The sequence below is a fragment of the Venustampulla echinocandica genome (genome assembly GCF_003357145.1).
Source record: "Venustampulla echinocandica strain BP 5553 chromosome Unknown scaffold_4, whole genome shotgun sequence".
In the NCBI taxonomy this organism is placed as follows: domain Eukaryota; kingdom Fungi; phylum Ascomycota; class Leotiomycetes; order Helotiales; family Pleuroascaceae; genus Venustampulla; species Venustampulla echinocandica.
This window is the reverse complement of record NW_022474209.1, coordinates 1,251,567-1,272,272: the sequence shown is the minus strand read 5'-3', so window position 1 is coordinate 1,272,272 and position 20,706 is coordinate 1,251,567. Positions and strand designations below refer to the sequence as shown.

Sequence of the window (20,706 nt, the reverse complement as noted above, 5' to 3'; positions counted from 1 at the left end):
CAAAATTTGAAATAGAGGGGGGGGGGGAGATATTGGGACTTGCTGTAAGAAAATAACAACCTTGTATAGGAACGCCTAGGAAACTATTCAATCGTACGTAGAACAACGTGCGACTATCGTACGCATTTTGGTACGGTTGGAGCGCTTGCTAATTAATAGCTTAGATAAACAACGCGCAAGATTTATAGATTCAAGAGTAGAGAACAGGAAATCGAGAAAACTAGGATGGGTTGAAGGGATAAATTCTGTCCATAAAGCTCAAACTAACGACCGCCACAGTTCGAAATAATCGTGACAGGCAGCAACCAGTACAGTCCAGCCTCACAGCGTTAAGCCGGTGGCCATAGTGGCATTTCCATTTGGGAGCGGCTAGAGATCGTTCCACCAAAGAAAAGATCCTCATTCCGAGTAATTCCTGGGGGTTCCTGGGGTTCGGTGACCTCCGGAACACGCAGGATAAGAACAGAGGGGGAAACACGCCGTGTGGCGATACGTGTTGATCCCCGAATTCCCCTCACGCCATGGGATCGTGGTTTGTCCCGGTGTACGCCGTACGAAGGACCCGAGTATTGCTTTGTGCATCGCGATGCTGTACGTTCGAAGCATTCGGTCTAAGGGGTGATTGCTAGTATTTGTGGCGGCCTGGTAGCTGAGAAATGTGGCCAGACTTCGTACGACCTTACGTATCGATGTGAAAATAAGCCGTGCGGCGGCGTAGCACTTGAAATTCCAAAGGTAAGTACAGAAATGAAAGCCTAAAGCTTAAATGTCGGAAGAGAAAGCTTCTAATGGCCGGTAAGGGTTGGCAACTTGCCAAATTATTGGCGTTGGCAGGACGACAACGCTTTATGCGGCACAAACTTTTAATAATAGCTTTTTCAAGCTCAAGCTCAAGCTCAACTTCCATCTCCACACTTCCCCTCCATGGGCTTATCCCATTCCCCACGGGGTATCGTGAGTCGGGTCGGTCTAACGACCTGCCCTTCTTATCCAGGCGGCCGACGCATTGGTCGTCGGCTGTCTTCTTCCTCGCAGAGATATGGTGCGCCTTTGATCTAGATCGTCCGAATGCCCTCATGTGGCACTGCGTCGACAAGGAGGCGGTCATCATGCGTGGTGGTTGGCGGGATCCCTGAGGCCCTGGATAAAGCTAAAGCATCATCGTCGACGTTAAGCTCTTCTCGTCCCCGAAAACAGCGTGGGTAGGGCTACACATCAAGGTGTTTTGTCCAGAGCTCTGTACGAAGTACACGAGCACGCGACCCTACCTACAAGCACTGTAGCTACATATGCATTTAGATCCTTGAATACCAAAACGCTTCTTGCCAGCCCCCTTGCAAACCCAAAGCAAGGTTCTTATCTTCTGTATCTCATAAATCGATCCCCCTGCTGCCGTCACCAGTCTGACAGAAACTCCTTCGAAGCAGCCTGACTTTCTTTGGCAATTCTGTGCTCCCTCCTCAGTATACGTATACGGCTCCCCACGAGAATTCACAAGATGTCGGAATCTCCTCAGATGGAGACCACCGATATAGAGACCGGTCAAAAGACGGTCGATTACACCACAGAACATGCAGAGGGGAAGACAGCAGATAATGGCATTGTTGTCAAATCAGCTCCCTTGGCCCGCGATCTGAAGAATCGCCATATGCAGATGATTGCGATTGGTATGGAATAAAATACTTATATCTCTTTTTGCGCGCTATCTTACTCACCTTGATTCTTTTTATAGGTGGCTCCATTGGAGCTGGCCTCTTCGTTGGCTCAGGGAGTGCTTTACATACCGGTGGGCCAGGGAGCGTGGTTTGTGACTGCCCTCCTGGTACTGAAGCCCCAATTGATCTTGACTGACGGTTGGCTCTAGGTACTTGGATATATCATTATCGGCTCCATGCTTTTGTGCACTGTTCAAGCCCTAGGAGAACTTGCTGTTCTGTTTCCCGTTAATGGGGCCTTCTTCACCTATATTGCTCGTTTTGTTGACCCAGCCTAGTGAGTACGCATCTTCCACGAAGCCGCTGATAAATAGTCGGGTCTAATATGTCGATAGTGGGTTTGCTGTTGGCTGGGACTATGCAATTGGCTGGCTAAGTAAGTTCACGCACCATCTCTACCTGTCCTTTGGTGTTCAAGCCTTCGCCGGAGCGTACCGTGCTAATTCTCGGATCTAGCCGTTCTGCCTTTCGAACTTGTTGCTGCCGGTATCACTATTCAGTTTTGGAGGGACGATATCAATATCGGCGTATGGGTTGGAGTGTTCTTAGTGCTCCTTTGCTTAATCCAAATATTTGGTGTACGCGGTTATGGGGAAGGTAAGCCGAATTGCAGCCCATAAATTGGCGACTAACTGCTAATACCTGATAGTCGAGTTTGTCCTCAGTATACTTAAAGTTCTAGGAACCATAGGCTTTATCATCTTCGGAATCATAGTTGACTGTGGCGGCGCTGGCAACCAGGGCTATATTGGTGCAAAATACTGGCGTATGCAAATTCTCTCTCAGTAAATTTCCGATCCTAGATGGGCGAATGCCTCCCCGCTGCATAGAGGGCAACAGCCCATCAGATCTCTCTTTGAACTTTTCTCCTTCCGAGGGTTCTAGGATATGCTGACTCAAACACTGCAGATGACCCAGGTGCTTTTGCCAATGGCTTTCAAGGTTTCTGCTCCGTGTTTGTCGTCGCACGTAGGTTATAGACCCCTCTATTTTAATCTCCATCTCTAACTCTCGCAGCATTTGGTTTTGGCGGCGCAGAACTTGTAGGGTTGGCAGCTGCTGAGGCTCAAAACCCCCTAAAGTCAATTCCAACGGCTACGAAGCAAGTCTTCTGGCGTCTCGCCATCTTCTACATACTCTCGCTTTTTATCCTAGGGCTGATCGTTCCTTACGACAACCCAAACCTGTTGAACTCATCCGGCGCCAATTCGAAATACTCTCCATTCGTCATTGCTATCCGACTGGCAGGCGTCAAGGCCCTTCCTTCCATCTTTAACGTCATCATCACAATCTCCGTCATAAGCGTAGCCAACTCGTGCACATTTGGATCGACCCGAACTATGCAAGCCCTTGCGGAACGAGGGATGGCACCAGGTTTTCTGGCACATGTAGATTCCAAGGGTCGACCCATCTGGGGTATTGTCCTCCAGCTCGGTTTCGGTCTCCTAGCTTTCATCGGCGAGTCAGACCGACAGGACCTAGCGTTCAATTGGCTGTTGTCATTGACTGGCCTATCCTTCCTCTTCATCTGGGGCGCCATCTGCCTTGCCCATATCCGATTTCGACGCGCTTGGAAAGTGCAAGGCCATTCCAAGTCTGAGTTGCCTTACCAAGCTATGTTCGGCGTTGGTGGGAGTTACTATGCATTTATACTCAACATTCTCTGCCTGATTGCCACATTTTATATTGCTCTTTACGTAAGTTGTCCCTTACTCCATATCTCTCTATATCCAACACGAACTTACACCCCGTAGCCCATTGGCAAAAGCCCAAATCCCGAGGCATTCTTCTCGTACTACCTGGCACTGCCAATCGTCATCGTCCTCTATCTCGGATGGAAGATATATAGTGGAGATTGGACGCTTTATATCCGCGCGAAGGATATGGATATCACTTCGGGGAGACGCTCATTGGACTTTGACCCCAATGATATCCCCAAGAAAACTTGGAAAAATATGCCACTAAGAGTGTTCCATGCTCTGTTTTAGAGTTGTATAGAATGGCATAGAGGGGGATGATTAGAAAATACTGATTTTAGACGTTTAACATAGTCACCAATAATTTATCCTCCACTTTAGGCGACACAACACCTATCAAGCAAACCTGCAAAGTTGCAACTCTTTATATTGTTTACTGATGCTGCAAGACAGGTTCGGATAAGCTCTTTCTTTATGGAAACGGCAGGTTTTTCTTGTCTTTTTTCACATGGTGAAAGTTTCCAACATTTTCGCCTAGTCTCTTACGCATCTTAGGATCTTGCAGTAACTGTTTGCACGCTCTTCAAGTACTTGTTATCCGTTACTATGCCGTCAATCCAAAACCCACAAGTGACCACACTGACTGACATAGTGCTATTCATAAACCCTTGCCCAGTGGCCTTTATCATCACTAGTTAACGCAGAACTCCATAGGTATGTACTTTCTTGTCATCATTCACATATCAAATATATCTTGAATTTTCTAGTTATAGCAGAAATCAATATCCTAGAGTACGGTGCAAATATGATTGCAAAATAACGCGGACGCCAGAGCGAAAAGGGGGGTATGATCACATGACACACGCACGTGCAAATTCCTACCTAGTTGGGGTGAATTCCACACCTACGCTACTATAAATACTAAGGCTTTGGACACACAGTGGACTTTCTTTCTCCTTATGCATGGGATTTCTGGTGAAATCAGGAGCTTCTCTTTCCCGCTCTTGACCTGAACTTCTGGTGCCGTATCTCGGCTTGACGGCGGCATGACAGGATGCTTATGTAGAATATTAAATCACTTCGATATCGTAAACAGCCATGTATATATATTTTTGAATTGCTTTTGACTCTGTCGATAATCTAATGACAAACATATATTACACTGACAAACATATCATGTTCGAAGTATGAACAAGCTACAGTTGATGGCTAACAAGCCATTACGGAATGGGATGCACGAAGTAGGTTTAAGAAATTTATGTTGGGTTGAATTAAGATTATGGTATGTCACGAGCCGCATATCGCCCTCTCAGGCTCTTCGCATGGAACTGCTGGTCCAGTATGCTCTTGAGTCTCATGCTCTTGAGTCTCATGTTCTTGAGGCTCGTGCTCGTGAAACGTGAGTTCAATTCATCCTTGTTGCAGCTCATATCGAGCGGACACCGGCATCCTTGTTGTATTTGGATCAACTGGCATTGCTGGTGTGGATCTATGAGATGAGTATCCCTGGAACTGACCGTTAAAGTTGTACTTCCGTTCTCTTTTCTCACGCATGCTGTAAATTACTTTAGACGACGCTAGAATACATACAGCACCAGTGTGTAGGTGGATGATACTTGCCTGACCGGCCGTAATCCGCAAGTCAAATCAGAATACCCTTCCTCCAAACGTGCCCAGTCTGTCCAGTAGTACCATAACCTGAAAAGCCATCCTCCAGCTCACTTTGGAAGCATAAGGGATCCACCCCGCGACTCCAAATACACATCGATCTGGTCATTGTCTTCCATTCCCAGTGTTCGGGGGGTATCCACTTCCTTGATACGGACATCGTCGAGGAAGAAGCGGAGGGTTCCAGGATCGACTCCCTGACTTTGGGCATATGCGTTCATCAGTTTCGAGAGTCCTGTCTTCTTATTGATCAAGAACACGACCTTGGTATTCGTGATTTGATTCTTGACCTTAACGCTGATTGGAGGGCACTTCTGAGTCTTTGCTTCCGCTTCAGGCTTGATCGCGCTGGCTGTGAGGTGGTGGATATCTGGGCTTTGCTCAGCTATGCTCGTGTTTCCTATGCTTGTGTTTCTTGTGCTGGTGCTTTCTGTGCTGGTGCTTTCTGTGCTGGTGTTTCCTGTGTTGGTGCTTTCTGTGTTGGTGCTTCCTATGCTGGTGTTTCTTGCGCCCTCGGAGGATGGCATCATGAGTGATACTAGCTGTTGGGCGCTAGTGTCGTGCTTGCGAGAGATTTGATGCTGCGAATGTGATGAGTCTGACTGCTGACTATGTATGCGTTAGCTAGCAACTTAGGTATGAACTCAGCACGATTTGCTAGTTGTAACTTGAAGGATGTTGGCGGTTAATCTTCCCAATGGCGACCCCGAGAAACATGAGTTAAACGTTTCAAAGGGGCAAATTAGGAACCAGGGGCTATAATACTAAAGAAATGGAGATGAAATACTCACTCTTCAAGTGGCTCAAGTGTGTTGGCGTTCGTGTTAGAATACAGTCGATATGAGGATGGGAGGATGGGAGGAGAGCATAAATAGCAGAGCGGATGAGAGGAGGCCTTGTTCTTGTCATTCTTGGTGGCTTGCTTAGACAGCACTAGTGATATAATGTAGTGAATATAAAGGTTATGACTGAACCTACTTTTAAAGAACCATTGATTATAGAGACATATTCACTCAAAATATGCCCAGGCTAACATGAGCAATTCTGATATAAGTCGTCTACCCCTCTAGATACCTAAAGATAGGCGACTAACGGTGTTGATAAAACAGGGTGATCTTGTTAAATGGGCACTTTAGGCTACTAATATTCATTATTAGGCATTTGTCAATTTCTACATATAAGTATCATCAATTATGATTCAATTGTTTGTAATTAGACAAACTGGTACAATTTTTGGCACAGCTTACGAAGGGCTGTGATGGATTTGGCTTTCTATAGTCTAATTCTAGATTTTGGTTTGCTTTCTCCCTAAATCAAGCTTAATTCAAGTCTCGTAGAGTAGGAGCGTAGATCTAACTATATAAGGATAGTGATTGCCCATCCATGGAATATGCTATGTGAACTTAAACAAGTCGCCTTTGTTGGTTGATAGGACACGTGAAGCTGGATCCTAAGGGATATTGTTCGTTTGAGCCGGGAATGATCTTCATTGGCTGTTCAAAGGCGATCTTCAACTATTGGCATACTAAAACAAGCAAGCTCTTTGACTCTTTGTTACATTTCTTTCATTTCTGCCATACATACTTTCTGACAGTAAACTCTCTATTGTAGCTAGAACGATGTATTGTTTAGTGGAAGCTTGTGATCGGGATAAACAAGTCCCTTGTTAGTAATTGTCTTATGTTCTAAAGCATCTATAAATTTCTCCAGCTCCCAAGCTACGTTCCCACTTAGAACTCTCGAGGTTTACTCACTCACACTGTAGAGTTTAGACCCTCAAGCAACAGACTTTCAAGTCAAAAATCAACATGTGCTACGGCATTACAATCATCTACCACTGCTGCGGACGCGGCAAGAACCTATATCGACCAAGCAGCCTGTGTGAGGGCCCTGACGGGGAACGTTGTCCACAAGTCTGGGGGCCGAGAAGAGGGCAGCGAGAGTGCCGTCCATGTAAACGACAGAGATTGAGGGAAATGCGCCGTTATCCGCGAGAAATTGAGCGAGCCAAGGCACTGCTAGAATACCTCCGGGGTGAGAGAGGCTGCGCCCTTGATGACCGAACGCTAGCCATCCGAGTCTACGACACCCTAACAGCAGCAGCACGGCGGGCAGAGATAGCATGGGATGCCGTGGTAGAGTTCGAAGGCCCACGCACTCCAATGGCCCATAACGCACATCTCCGATTTATCCGTATAGTGGGTAGGTTGAATTCTCTGCCCAATCCATACCGACTGCCATAAGGTGAGATGCGGGCGTTAGAGTGGGGTAGCAAAGCAGGAGGACGACCAGAAATGCGATGAGTCGCCTGTCAAGTAAAGGGCTTGTTGGGCTTGTGGGTTAGATTTTGAGGCCTCTCAAGCTAAGGCCGCCTTATTATTGCTAACTCAGACTGAAGGGAGGTAATTTTGATTTGCTAATCACGGAATAACAGAAAATTCCAGAAGGAAGAGAGCACAAATAATTTGTTTTACTTGCAGGTAGGACCCCCCAGGAATATAATCACAGGTAGGATCCCCCAGGAATAGAATATAACAAATCCCCCATTTAGTGATAATACTTTGCGTAGGACGTGACGCGCTTTCTCTTGACTTTAGAGATACCATATTATAAAGGGTTCCCTGCTTAGGGATCTGATAACTTTTGATTCCTAAAAGTTTGGATAGCTTACATGTCAACTACCAAAGATAGGTAATTCATGCGCCAGGCTCACTTGCCGGGCTTGGTGGCAAATCTCCAGTGGCCCACTGTTTTGCCTCCGACCCCAAAACGAATTCCATGGTCCCCCCACGAGCGAAAACATCATCCCACGTCAACCAACACTTGGTCCAGTTCTTCCCATTCACTTTTAAACTTTGGACATAGTAGTTGGTGTCTCCATTCCCATCTCCACCAGTACTTGTAATCTTCAGGTTCTTCCCATTGCCGAGGTCTATGGCCATGGAAGCGAACCAGGGCGAATGAATGAGGAAAGTCGTCTGGCCAGTGACGGGGTACAATCCGATCATGTTCCATAGGAGCCAAGTCTGCATGGCGCCGGCATCACTATTTCCTGGAAGGCCGGTGGGACTGGTATTGTATTTGCTTTTTGCTACCCCGCGAGACTGGAAGACTGAACGATCGGGTCGATTGATGTAGTTGTAAAGGTACGGGACGTTGAATGTTCTAGCTTGTTAGGTTCGCGCTCCATGTAAATCCTAGAATGGGGGGGNCGGCTTACGGTTCATTAGTCGAGTCGAAAATAACACCATTGGGTTTTTTTGGATTACCGCCAACTGCAAAAGTCGTATCGAGACGTTTAAAGAATGTTTCCTTGCCGCCCATCCGTTTGACTATCGTTGCCATGTCATGAAGGTCGCCAAAAGAGTAATCCCATGAACTGGCTTCGTAGTATGGATCTCCCCAATACCCACTATCTGTCAGAGGATCTGTTGCAATGAAAGAAGTCAAGTTCCTTGGAACAATGAATCCTTTGTATCCGAGAGATGAAAGCTCTGGATTCCAATGATTTCGCCAGTTTCTCGAGCGATTAAGGTATTTGGTAGCAGCATCATTCTTCTTGAGGCCGTTCGCAACCTGATAGAGCGAAAAGTCATTGTAGGCGTATTCCACTGCTCTTGAGGCAGCTCGGCTGAATTTGGGAGTAATAAACCCATGTGCCAGCCAGTCTGGAAGTGCACCACGACCTTCTTTAGTAGACGAGTCCGGCGCCATGGAATCTGGGTTAGAGTTCGACGGGGCGACTTCAGCATCCTTAACCATCGCCGCATAACCATCGTCCCAGTTAATTTCGCCGCGAACTCCCTTAACATATGCATCAGCAAGGACATTATCTGCATTTGACCCTCCTTGTGTCCTTCCGTTATAATTAGAGGACCTCGCATCTGGGAGGTAGCCATCATGTCTCCAGATATCAATCATCGACCGGATATGCTCTTCGTAGACAACGGGTTGGACGACGTGTAACAATGCTGTCGAGCAACGAAAAAGATCCCAGAGAGTGAATATATCGGAGTAATATGGCTCTGATGACTTCCATCCAGGATTTTCGCCCGTCTGGTTTGTTGGTAAAAGGTTCATGAAGTAGAGCGAGGTGTAAAGTAATTTCAAACTGGCAGTATTGGTGGCGGTGGTCGTGATCTTGGAGAGGACTTGGGAATTCCAAGCATCCTTGGTGTTTTGGACAGCACTTGAAAATGTAGTTTTCGAGGGAATCTCGCTGTTAACATTTTGGCAAGCTTTCTCTTTTGAAATCCATGAAATACCAACTCGCGAAGAGACAACTGCGCCTGGAAAGGTGTATAAGCCGCCAATAGCAACCGAAGAAGACTTTGAACTAGCAGATTTTGACTTCTGGGAGGATGCTGCACTACTGTAAGCATATGCTGCTGAGGGCGTTGCGTTAAAGTAGCCACCTGTAAAAGAGTCAGCTTTGCACCTTTTAGACTTTTGCTATGACATGAAGTACAAGAATATATTGTCCAATTTGGGCTTCGATTCCATCCATTGTTATAAATTCCAGATGCTTCGTAGTGGCCATCCGGCATGATATTGAAGTCTCCCCCGGCGTAGCCTTGGCCCAGACCTTGGCCACGGAATGATGGAAGGACATGGCTCACATCAATTAAGACGTTGTTGATCGTGCTAGAGGCTGGAAAGGTATATTGATACATTCCTGCTCGAGAGGTAGCAGCAAGTTCCACAACAACGTTATCGCTTGTCAGAGCATTGTAGTAACCCAAAGATCCCGAGTCGGGGCGCGCTCTCCCAACCGTGATACTTGATGAAGGATTGCTGATAGTGCCCACCAAAGGCAGTTGAGATACTGTGCCATACTTGGGTGCGCCTCCAGTCCCTTGTTCATGCATCATACTAAACCCCGAAAAGTTTCCATCTTTGAGGTATCCAGAATATGAGTCTGCGCCAGTTTTGAGAAGATCCGGGCCCAGTTTCACCATTCCAAATGGTCTTGCCACGCCGGGGAAGTCATTGCCGCCATTCTCTGTTCCTGTGCTGTCTATATTAGGTATAGCTAATTAACAGACAACCCCAGCGACTTACAAGACGTTCACATATTGACTATAATCGGATACTGCGATACATCTTGCCACTAGAAGTGGTACAAGAAGTATTGCATTCATGCCGTGATTAACGCCGCGGAGGGATGAATAAGGGCCGTAGAAGTGTTCGTATCGAGGGATATACCTACCTAGGAACTTTGTACTCGTCTGGTAGCCCCCAAACTTGTCAATTATTTCTTCTTAGGCCAGTGCACAGCATGTTGGGTAAGAAAGGTCTTAAACGAATTAATGAAAAAGAGACAGCGAGCACTGTACCTAATAAGCTTATACCTATGCAACGTATCATATCAGGATGGTTGGTGAATGTGGGAACTACTCTACGATCTATCTGTATCTAATAATAATGTCTTGCTTCACACGGAGCGCAATCTACCATTAGCGAATGAGCACTCGCTGTCGGGGGTGTGCCCTAAATGAACAGATACAATGGAGGCACAGCAAGGGAGGATGGAAGGATGGTTTCAGGAAGCGCATCCTTCGTCTTCTCTAGCTCGCCCCCGCGAAAACATAAGAAGAAGGTGCCTACACGCCCGATGCGAGGATATATCCAGAGCACTCAGCATGTTCATTGCTGAGAGGCGCAGATTGGCTCAGGAGGTCGGCGCTGCATCGCGACAGCCTCGCATGCACTCCGGTATTACGGGGGCGAGGGGAGCGGCATATTCCTAGAGGAATCATCCATCGGTTCTCAGTCATCAATCGGCTCGTCGAGATCAAAATCCAGGAAGGGCGCAGCAAGAGACGGAGGGAGAGGAAGGATATAATAATAGTTGGAGTCGGAGTTGAACTCGGCTTGGAGTTGGTTTGGAGACCACAATCCACTTGAGCTTACTAAGCCGGCTTTTCATGGCAGGGAGATTAGTCACGTGTATGGGTGACAACACATCATCACGTGATTCGTCTATATCAAGACCTTCCTACTTCCCACTTCCTGCTTCGTAGACCACCGATGTCTGGGTATCTCATATGCTCTTATAACTTGCGTGCTCATATCCTCTACCCCTAACGGTCCCCAAGTCCCTCTATCTTCAACGCTTCTGACGCCCAAATCAACAATACCAACAACAGCAAGGCCTGATGTTGCTCCTCGACCTTTGTGAAGACGCTCTCAATCTCATTATTTCCTTTCTCAGCTCAGTCGAAGGGGGCGCTATGAATCTCCTCAACCTCGCGCTGACCTGTCGTGCCCTTGATGGGTTAGCGCGGCCCTTAATCACCAGATGTATCTCTGTCCGTATCCCCTCAAACGGCTTTGACCTCCTTCGGCGGTCTTTGAACGAGGATCCAGAGTACGGCTACAGGGTGAGGGAGCTGAAGCTGCGAGGCTTTCTCCCGCAGTCCATCGATGGAAGGCAGCTATTCGCATTCTTCAAGCAAATTCCATATCTACGCATTTTCTGCGATCGGATGCGCAGTGACTGGTGGCTCCGTCAATCCCTTCTATCACGAGACCTATTATTCCGGAACAGTCTTGTCAAGATTAGTCTAGTACGCAATAATCGTTCTTCTGACGAGCTGCTTCAGCTGCTGACGTTTCCACAACTCCGCTGGCTGGATTTTGGCGACAGGTTTTGCACCGAGGTCTCTGATATAGCATCCAGTGCAGATTGCAAGAGCGAACTTGAACATCTCGATCTAGGTGGCTCACAGATAGGATACCCATTGCTAGAGGTGATTCTGCGGCGAACTAGCATTTTAAAGACACTCCTCTGCAATGCACCCTTCGAAAGACCAGGGGTAAAAGCTCCCGTCAGATCCATTAGACCACCCCCGGGGGCATATGTAGTTCGGATGGTGCATCCTTTTTCGCCTGCTCGAATCAGACCAGTTTTTACGCCTGTCGAGGAGACTTTGACCGTGCTACACCTCAGTACCAGAGCCCAGCGGTGGCCGAACCATGATGGATCTCGACTGGATCTTAGTAAATTCATCTCTCTCAAGTCACTTTATGCGTCAGCCATGTACTTGGTTAGTCCGTTGCCCCTCGAAATTCCCCGTGATGGACTATACAAATTGCTGCCACGGTCACTTCAAGTACTTCATGTAAGAGTCAAGTGCCACATCCTGTCCCCTAAAAAGCTAATTAGATATTTGAGCTCGAGTTTTGTTTCGAAATAGGCATCTTCTATTCAACGATTGACCGCCAAAGGATGGACGAACTCCAGCGGAACCGTGTGATTTCTGGAAATATACCCGAGTCGGATCATCGCTGGATTTTTGAGCTTGCAGAGCACAAACGTAAATTCCTGCCATGTCTAGAGTTGGTCACCTTATGGGAGAATAGACATGATACAGGAAGCCCCGGTTTCCGTATTGATGAATGGAGCCCACCCCTGCTCATCACTTCAGCTTTTGATCACGCGGCGATTAAATTGGATGTTCGTCTTAGGGTTCCAAAATGACATGGAATACAGGTAATGCAGTGAAGCTCCGATAACATACCCTGGTGACCAAAGTACGGACCCTTTAATATGCACTGGTCAAGCCAAAAAGTCCTTGATTGTGGTTATCTTGAGAAATAGGGGAAAACAGACCTTGAAATCCATTGGCCATCCAAATTTCTAGGCTCTTTATATTCACAAAGGTATTAGGAATATGAGAAACGGGATTGATGGCTTAGAGGCTCAAGATAGTAAGTACCAGGCACTAGTTCCGTGAGGAGTATAGTACCATACCCACAACAGCCGTGTCCCTTCAACACAGTTAATCCAGAGCAGATCAAGAAACCACGGGTAGCTATGGGTTCTGGAGCATTTTAGACGCTTGAGAGGCGGTAGCTCTGACAGTGAATGTAGTTGTCCTTTCTAGAGGAAAACCACGACCGACGTCAAGGAATGGTAACACCAAAGAATATATGGTACAGTGGCACCAAGAACTTGTCACAGAAGGAAACCCGAGGTGTACTTGGTGCTCAAAGCAAACCTGAACGGTATAAAAATTTGTCCCGCGCCCCAGGAGACCACGCCTCTATGAATCTTGTTACTAATGCGTATTATAGGGTGGAAATGGCTCTCGCTTGTTAGGTATTTGGCATCTCCATGGAGCTTCCCATCTACACAGCCTCCAAAATCTTACCCCATGGGGCATAATTATGGGAGGTCATTCGCTTGGATATTGTGGTACCCGCACCCTTAGTACGTGCACAAAATATTCCGAAAGTATGGTTAATCCGCTCCTCCGTCATTATCGTCCCTGGAGACATTTTTGACCTATCTTTGGCAACTTTTGGCCTCGACTTGATTATCCATCACGTACAAGGACCTCAACCACGTGGCCAACGAAAGTATCCTCGCGGTCACGAGGACCGTACGTCGACATAGCAGGTCCCATACCCCTTAGCCACGATGAGCAATATATCATTCGGCAGTTCAAGTAAAGTCACAGCAACAGACGCCTTTTTAACAGGTATAAGCATGTCTCCATGTCTCCTCACGCACCCCGCCGGCACCGCTCAAACTTTAGAACCAAATAGCATGGCAGGAGCAGATGAATGATCCTATTCATGATCTATACCGCCATAGATGGTTATTGGAGCCAGTGGATGCAATCTAGGCTTTTACAGAGGGGGTTCTGATACTAGATATAGCTGTGATCGACACGCCCAGGATTTTCTCTAGTGGTGGCCGCCTTCATGGCGATCAATATAAGGTACACCAGCTCCGCCTTCATCTAGTCGGTATCCCCAACAGCAATTGTGCTAAGGTAGAGAAGATCTACAGATTGCGGGCGTCATGACGGGTGACAATCATTTAACAGGCCTGAATAATTTGGAATATACTGGCATACAGTCCCTAGTAAGGACCTACTGCGCACTACTGTTTAGACTGGCTACCGAACGTGGAACGCGTGAACAATAAAAACGAGCTGTGGCAGTGGGCAATTATTTCTCAGAGGATGAGGGTATTTCCATTTTGAGCTCGCCCCACAACTGGGGTCTACTCCGTAAGACGGAAATGGGAGTGTGGGGTAATCTCCATTTACAAATCTTCAGGAATAATAAGCTAATGAGGGTTTCCACGAAAATCGTGACAGGGGACTTTGGCAAGAGGTTGAATCTAAACCTTGCCAGGCTATAGTCAAAATTGCGGGGGAGAGAGACTGAGCCTCGTGATGCCAAGAATTGATGCATGAACGGCTTGACCCTGTTCGTGGAAGTTGACAATCATAAAACAGGCTGAAATTGGAGAACTTTATAAGTTCGCTAAGTGAATCTTCCAAATGGGCGTACGCGGATGTTCGCAATGGACTTTTCAGCTAGAATGATGCGAGTTGCCGATGCACCCAATCGCGAGTCGGTACCACTGCCATTAAGCCTTCGGACAAAAGACAAGCAATATATACCCCTTCTGAATCCCAGCAAATTCTCAAATGAGGTAGTCAGAGATGCTCCGATCAATTTGTCCTGCTCATATGGTTGGCTGAGACGAGCTGGATATTGGTTTTGTCGCCCTGGGATAGGTACCTCTGTAAGTATGCTTTGAATACTCCCTTCACACTCTTCCGTCGCGGCAGATATTGGCTGTCAGTTTCTTCCATCTGTAAGGTTTGGTTATCTTCCTCCTGGATTATCGGTCAGATGGCAAAGATACATGAGTGTGTATCGAGGGGTGATTCTCCCGGAGGAGCGGCGGCCGAAAAGTTTATATAATAACCCGCCCCCGAAGTGATGTTCCCCAGAGTACTCTCAAATTCATTTCCGTAACCTGCACAACAGTCAGAAGTTCATCATGTATCTTGTCTCGGGCTTATTAGCGGCAGCCCTCGCGCTGGTTGCCAACGCGGCACCAGCTGCCCAAGGTCAACTCCAGAAGGTTAATGGCTTCAATGCGGGACCTACGAAGGCCGGCATGTATATCTACGTGCCCAGCAAGAAGGCAACACCAGCTCCAATTATCGTGGCAATTCATTATTGCACCGGTACCGCCCAAGCCTACTTTTCAAGCACCCAATACGCAAATCTTGCAGACCAGAAGGGTTTCATCGTCATCTATCCCAACTCTCCCTCAAGTGGTGGCTGCTGGGATGTTGCCTCAACGGCATCTCTCACCCACAATGGCGGCGGTGACTCCAAGACTATCGCCAACATGGTGGACTATGCTGTGCAGAACTATGGAGGTGACGCAGACAAAGTCTTTGCAACTGGATCCAGCTCTGGAGCTATGATGACCAATGTTTTGGCGGGAGCGTACCCAGATATTTTCAAGGCTGGTTCTTCCTACTCTGGTGTTCCCGACGGATGCTTCTACGTCCCAGGTGCCACCGCTGGACAGGCAACTCCAGGCTGGAACAACGAGTGCTCTGGTGGACGATCCGTCAAGACTGCTCAACAATGGGGTGATCTTACCCGCAGCTATTATCCAGGATACAACGGTACCCGCACAAGGATGTTGATGTAAGCCATCTAAATGCACTTACCGCTGTGAATAATAATACTGACCTGTATATTCTTAGCTGGCATGGAACTGCCGATAACACCTTGTCGTATCCCAACTTCGCCGAGGCGTTGAAGCAATGGTCCAACGTTCTCGACGTCCCATTTACGAATGACGTTGCCAACAACCCACAAAGCGGATACACCAAGAAGGTCTACGGTGACGGAACAAAACTCATTGGCTACTCTGGCCAAGGTGTTGGACACACCGTCCCAGTTCACGAGTCGGTCGACCTTGCGTGGTTCGGATTGTAAAGTGGGGAATCGGCGACGTGAGATTTGCAGGTTGAGATCAATGGTATGCGGGGAAATGAGGAAGGATGGAGGGGAAAGCTGGCAAAAGAATGTATATGATCCTGTAGTTACACAAATGTAACTTGTACATGTTCAAGCCAAACCATCCAGTAAACAAACGAAGGAAAATGTTCACTAATCGTGTAGGCGAATGACGAACAATTGGGGCTAAAAGATGAACTGAACTGTCTCCACTCTTCAGTATAAAATATCAGGCTTCGAGGTGGAGTCCCCATATATGCAAGCCATTGTCTCACTCGAATCGGCACCGAGCCGATGGCTGTCTCTCTCTAGCCGGTCCCCCGTTGGAAGGGGAACTAGCCTGGCATGCGGGCATAGAGTACTACCTGCGTACAGCAATAACCAATGACAAAATGCTCTTATTTACATTAAAAATTTGTATCACGTTGATCAGCATTACTGGCTGCAGGTTATAACAATTTCAGTCCAATGTTTCTAAGAGAATGGGATGTTATTTTCAAAAGTTAACTTCTTTGTCAGGGGTAGCTAACCTTCTGACGTCAAATCGGCCCGTGGAAATGGATACAATGTGAACTTCTTGAAAGTCGAAGACATTAAGTATATACTCATAGTTTGATAAACACACTATACCTAAATATTAATTTAAGCCATTTACCAAAGAGATGTTCTTGCAAATCAAGCCGAGGTATTCGTGCCGCTAAAGAACTTCGCCCACAACTAAAAACCCATCATAAATCCCTCAAAGCCGTGATGGGATCACATTAAGTTTTCAGTTCTTCTACGATGACAGCCGTCCCATAAGCGCAAACCTGGGTAAAAGTATTGACCTTTAAACAATAAGCCGGGATCCCTTCACGCCCAGGAAAGAATCCGATGTCCTTACCTCGCCCTGATCAAACCGCATCGCGATAACCGCATTCCCACCCCGCTGCATGCACTCCCCCACCATTCTCTCCACCGCCGAATTCCTCGAAGTATACATCAAGTTCGATAGGTATCTGAGCTCGCCTCCGACCGATGATCTCAGGAAGGCGCCGATGTCTGCGCCCCAGTTTCGGGAACGGACCGTGATGCCGTAGACGGTACCGAGGACCTTCACGATGCGATAGCCTGGCAGGTCATTCATCGTCGAGGTTATCACACCGTGAGTATCGACGAAACAGCTCTGAGTATCTGGAAGATCGGCAGGCCCTCCCTTCGCATCTTTGCCCTTGCTATGGGATTTGGACGGTGAACCCATATCGCGGACCCGATAGTGAGACGGTATGAGACTTGTCCCAGGTGGTTAGAGTAAACACTGCAAAGATATATTACAGAAATGCTCGATCGCCAAATGATTTTAGTAGCTTCTTTAGCTGGCTTCTACGAGTACGCCCAATATATACTCCCTTGGTAACGGTAGCCTAGAAGGTACGCAAGGTTTTTCGGAGTTGCTATAAGACGGGTTAATTATTTACCATACTTCTGGTGCTCCTAGTGGTAGAACGGTGTATACGTACTCCGTACTTTGTAGTGCTAGCGCAGATCTCAGTGGTTCGTGCACTGGCGTACGTTGTACTACTCTGGTACGTAAGAAGTACGAATACACCCTCAAGAGTATCTTGTACAATCGGATGAACACCTCTGTAGGGACGCAATTCCAGAACGAGCTCGAGTAGTACTCCATATATTTCCACTTCCCGCGTGCATCGATCCGGTATCCATGTTCCTGGGGCTCCAAGCCGATGAACAGGGTCAAGACTCAAGGGGAAATCGGCCATGAGAATCCGGTCGATGGGGTTGAAACGGACGCCGACTTAGGCCTGTGGGAGAGCCAGTTCAGCGAAAGATTCATTGAAAAGGGAACAGCACGTCTGTAAGCAGGCAAACCCGCAGATACTCATCCCCATATATTGTCAGTCCCGGATGTTCCGCTGCAAGTACATCTTTAGCGCATACGCCCCTTTTTTCTTTTTTTGAAATCTCACTATTTGAGACGGCTGAGGGAGAGACAAAACATGTTTCATTACCAAGGTCACGTCCCACTCACTAGATAGGGATCTAGAGTTGAAGCGGGATAACGCAAGTATTCTAGAAGTCATGTTTTGACCACAAGGTGCGGTAGGAAAACTCGAAAAAGTCGACCAGCTGAAAGAGAGACATGATGCCGCGGATTGCACAGCGGAATAGCGGGGAGAATTGCAGGCTAAGCCACAGATCGAGGAATCTTCAGATCGAGCTTGAATCTAGAGCTCAGCAGTACAAGAATACCTTCCATTTCCTGCCGCAGCCGACGAGCCGGTTCACCCCGCATAACGGTACGATATCCGATCCGAAGATCGAGAGGAAATGATCGATATTGGTCGGTTTTGACCCCAGTAAACTGAGGGGGCGACAGAAGAGATGAAAATCAACTCCTCATTGCGATAAAACAACGAACGCTGCCCCACACGTGATACCTCACGTGATATTAATATACTGCACCGACTCGTACCTACCACATTTCATCGCTCCTCCTCTGATATCCCTTCTCCCTCTCCCTCTCTCTCACAAGCCCTCGGCTACCCCAGCGTATTCAACTATTCAACCATCCGCAAGGAAATGGTTGGCGTGATGTCGAATTGAGTCCTACTTGTATCGTGGCTGCAAGGAGGATATGGATGTAGAGCAACACAACAACCAACCCCAACCCTCCGCAATGTTGTCATTCCTGCGGGTTTCCTATGGGTATCAGTTGCCTTGGGGCAAATCGCCATGTCGGCATTCTCTAGATCGGCCTGTCCTCGATATCGGGCCAGTATCCCTATGCAACGCTGCGTTTCGGCTTCTGCTGCTCCAGTCTCTCCCTTAGCTCGGGACCGAGCCCCAGTCCTTTTTGGCGCTTCCCCCTACGTTGGCTAGGTAGATATGGTGCAGGGTGGATCGTTCCAAGTACTACGGCGATATCCAAGGAGATAGACACGTCATATCGATCGTCGTATTTTGAGCAGAGGTTCATGCACCTCCATAGGAAGTCCTCTGGCATTCTGCGTGTTGACCTTGTTGATATGCCGTACGACTCTGGGCGTCGATCGACCCGAAGCCCCTCCAGCAGATTGATGTTTGTGGCTTGAAATCAAAACCCTCCCTCGATCCCTCACTGGGCAACCACAACCTCCAATAAGAAGCTGGATTTTTGTTTTTTACTGTGGTTGCCCATGTGTAAGGGAGTGCCTTGCTCCCAACTGCCTCGACTTTGTGGTCTCAATGCCTCCCGATTCGTGTATTCTCTAGCATCTTCTCGTCTCACCTCTGCCTATGCATACATATATATCTCATATGATAGCTCCTCAACTTTATGTGTTGTATAAGTGGGCCGTCAGCTTGGAGCCAGAAACCAACTAAGGACGTAGCTGAGCTATAGCCTTATACGCAACACTTTCTCATTCCAGATCTTGATAGTTGTTGTTTGTGTTCTTCATGAACGTCGCTTCAGATTCTTGTTGTGTACTGTCTCGGCTATACTACGTCAAGAATGCCTGCCCCCATTCCTCTGTCCCCAAAGAGACGCTCGCCACTGCGGGTTGAGTTCTTCCCCGACGACGCTTCTATCGATAATGAAGACGATATGATGACACTGGTTCCGCACGGGGGCCTGCCCCTAAAGTCCCCATTATCTTCTCATTTTGCTTCAACCTCGTCAAAGATGCACTTACAGCCCTTGCCCGTCGGAAAGTTCCCGGACATATATGATTCGATAGATGAGAAACAAAACTCTACATACCGATCAGTATTGGACGAAGCTCAAGAGTGCCCGTCCACCCAGTCAGATAGTTCTCCTCCCGCGATGATGGAGGATACCTTCGGAGCTTCCGACTCGGATGTATCTATGGAAGAGAGCTTCAATTATGAGGCAGAGACCAAGCTTTGGAATTCCTTCTGGTCGTCAAATAGACAGCCACCGCTTACTCCAACCCGGTCCTACAAGTTTGACCCAGTCATTGCATCACCAAGGCATGCACAGAACTTTCAGTTAACTCCTATCAACCGGAACTTTGCCTCCCTCAATCTCTCTGGGCTCAATATCTCCTCGCCGCCTTCGGGTGAACTGCATCGATCAGATGCTGTCCGAACTCCTCGACGCAATCAACGGCGCCAATGCTCCGCGGAAGCAAATGCCAAAACCCCTAAAGCACTTTACTCGCCCTTCCCTCCAGCACCAAGAGCGCAGGAATGCCCTACCGAAGAGTCCTGTCTTCCACTTCACAAGTCTTGGCCGACTCGATCCGATTCCAGAGCCGCTTGTCGCCCACTTCGCTCTCGTGCGAACACCACGCCTACGAATCCCCGTGTGCGTCGACCCTCTAACTTGAGCACCTGCACCGAGGTCCGCACCCAATCTCAATCCCCCTCGCCGTTCTCTGATGCTGCTTTATACATGCGCTCTGCACCCACCACTCCTCAATACGCCCCTCCGCCCATGGGACTCATGGGTATGGAGAAATCGGTCTTTGAAGAAGACGACGATGAGGAAAAGTCCAGAGTCATGCGCGCTCTAGAAAATACGCTACATATCCGAAGTTGGAGTTCAAATTCAGCAACTCATTTGTTACGATCCAAGGAAAAGGAAAAGGTTACAACCAATGAGAAGTATATGGGGCAGGGAAGTCCAGCTGCTGATAGCCACAAGGGAGGTCGCTGTCTTAGAGGCAAAGCTAGGAGGGCCAGTGAAGCGCTGAGGGGAGTTTTGGGAATTAAGAGGCAAAGGACCTCGCTATGAATCATGTTCAATGACCTGGACTGGGTGGGGGTTTGCTTTTCAAACACGGCTATCGGGAGATTATTTGGCGGCGCATATTTTAATGACCTTATTTGACTTG

General features: G+C 47.8%; 6 protein-coding genes across 6 annotated transcripts; 3 read left to right on the top strand and 3 right to left on the bottom strand.

Annotated features, from left to right (window-relative positions):
• Positions 1–1,498: 1,498 nt before the first annotated feature.
• BP5553_06725 (Amino acid permease) lies at positions 1,499–3,703 on the top strand (the record flags this gene model as incomplete). Its single annotated transcript, XM_032015348.1, has 9 exons — positions 1,499–1,667; positions 1,733–1,803; positions 1,865–1,992; positions 2,051–2,091; positions 2,172–2,312; positions 2,365–2,481; positions 2,625–2,684; positions 2,733–3,412; positions 3,470–3,703. 9 exons carry the CDS (start codon positions 1,499–1,501, stop codon positions 3,701–3,703), a joined length of 1,641 nt encoding a protein of 546 aa, XP_031868769.1.
• Positions 3,704–5,130: 1,427 nt separating this feature from the next.
• BP5553_06724 (uncharacterized protein) lies at positions 5,131–5,607 on the bottom strand (the record flags this gene model as incomplete). The annotated part of the gene is made up of 1 exon (XM_032015347.1): positions 5,131–5,607. One exon carries the CDS (start codon positions 5,605–5,607, stop codon positions 5,131–5,133), a length of 477 nt encoding a protein of 158 aa, XP_031868768.1.
• A 2,169-nt stretch (positions 5,608–7,776) lies between these two features.
• On the bottom strand, positions 7,777–10,221 carry BP5553_06723 (putative alpha-1,2-mannosidase; the record flags this gene model as incomplete). The annotated part of the gene is made up of 4 exons (XM_032015346.1): positions 7,777–8,245; positions 8,301–9,495; positions 9,549–10,093; positions 10,142–10,221. 4 exons carry the CDS (start codon positions 10,219–10,221, stop codon positions 7,777–7,779), a joined length of 2,289 nt encoding a protein of 762 aa, XP_031868767.1.
• A 4,667-nt stretch (positions 10,222–14,888) lies between these two features.
• On the top strand, positions 14,889–15,847 carry BP5553_06722 (uncharacterized protein; the record flags this gene model as incomplete). Its single annotated transcript, XM_032015345.1, has 2 exons — positions 14,889–15,553; positions 15,613–15,847. 2 exons carry the CDS (start codon positions 14,889–14,891, stop codon positions 15,845–15,847), a joined length of 900 nt encoding a protein of 299 aa, XP_031868766.1.
• Positions 15,848–16,629: 782 nt separating this feature from the next.
• BP5553_06721 (DUF74-domain-containing protein) lies at positions 16,630–17,108 on the bottom strand (the record flags this gene model as incomplete). The annotated part of the gene is made up of 2 exons (XM_032015344.1): positions 16,630–16,695; positions 16,752–17,108. 2 exons carry the CDS (start codon positions 17,106–17,108, stop codon positions 16,630–16,632), a joined length of 423 nt encoding a protein of 140 aa, XP_031868765.1.
• A 2,253-nt stretch (positions 17,109–19,361) lies between these two features.
• Positions 19,362–20,606, top strand: BP5553_06720 (uncharacterized protein; the record flags this gene model as incomplete). The annotated part of the gene is made up of 1 exon (XM_032015343.1): positions 19,362–20,606. The coding sequence occupies one exon, from the start codon at positions 19,362–19,364 to the stop codon at positions 20,604–20,606; it is 1,245 nt and encodes a 414-aa protein (XP_031868764.1).
• Positions 20,607–20,706: the final 100 nt, after the last annotated feature.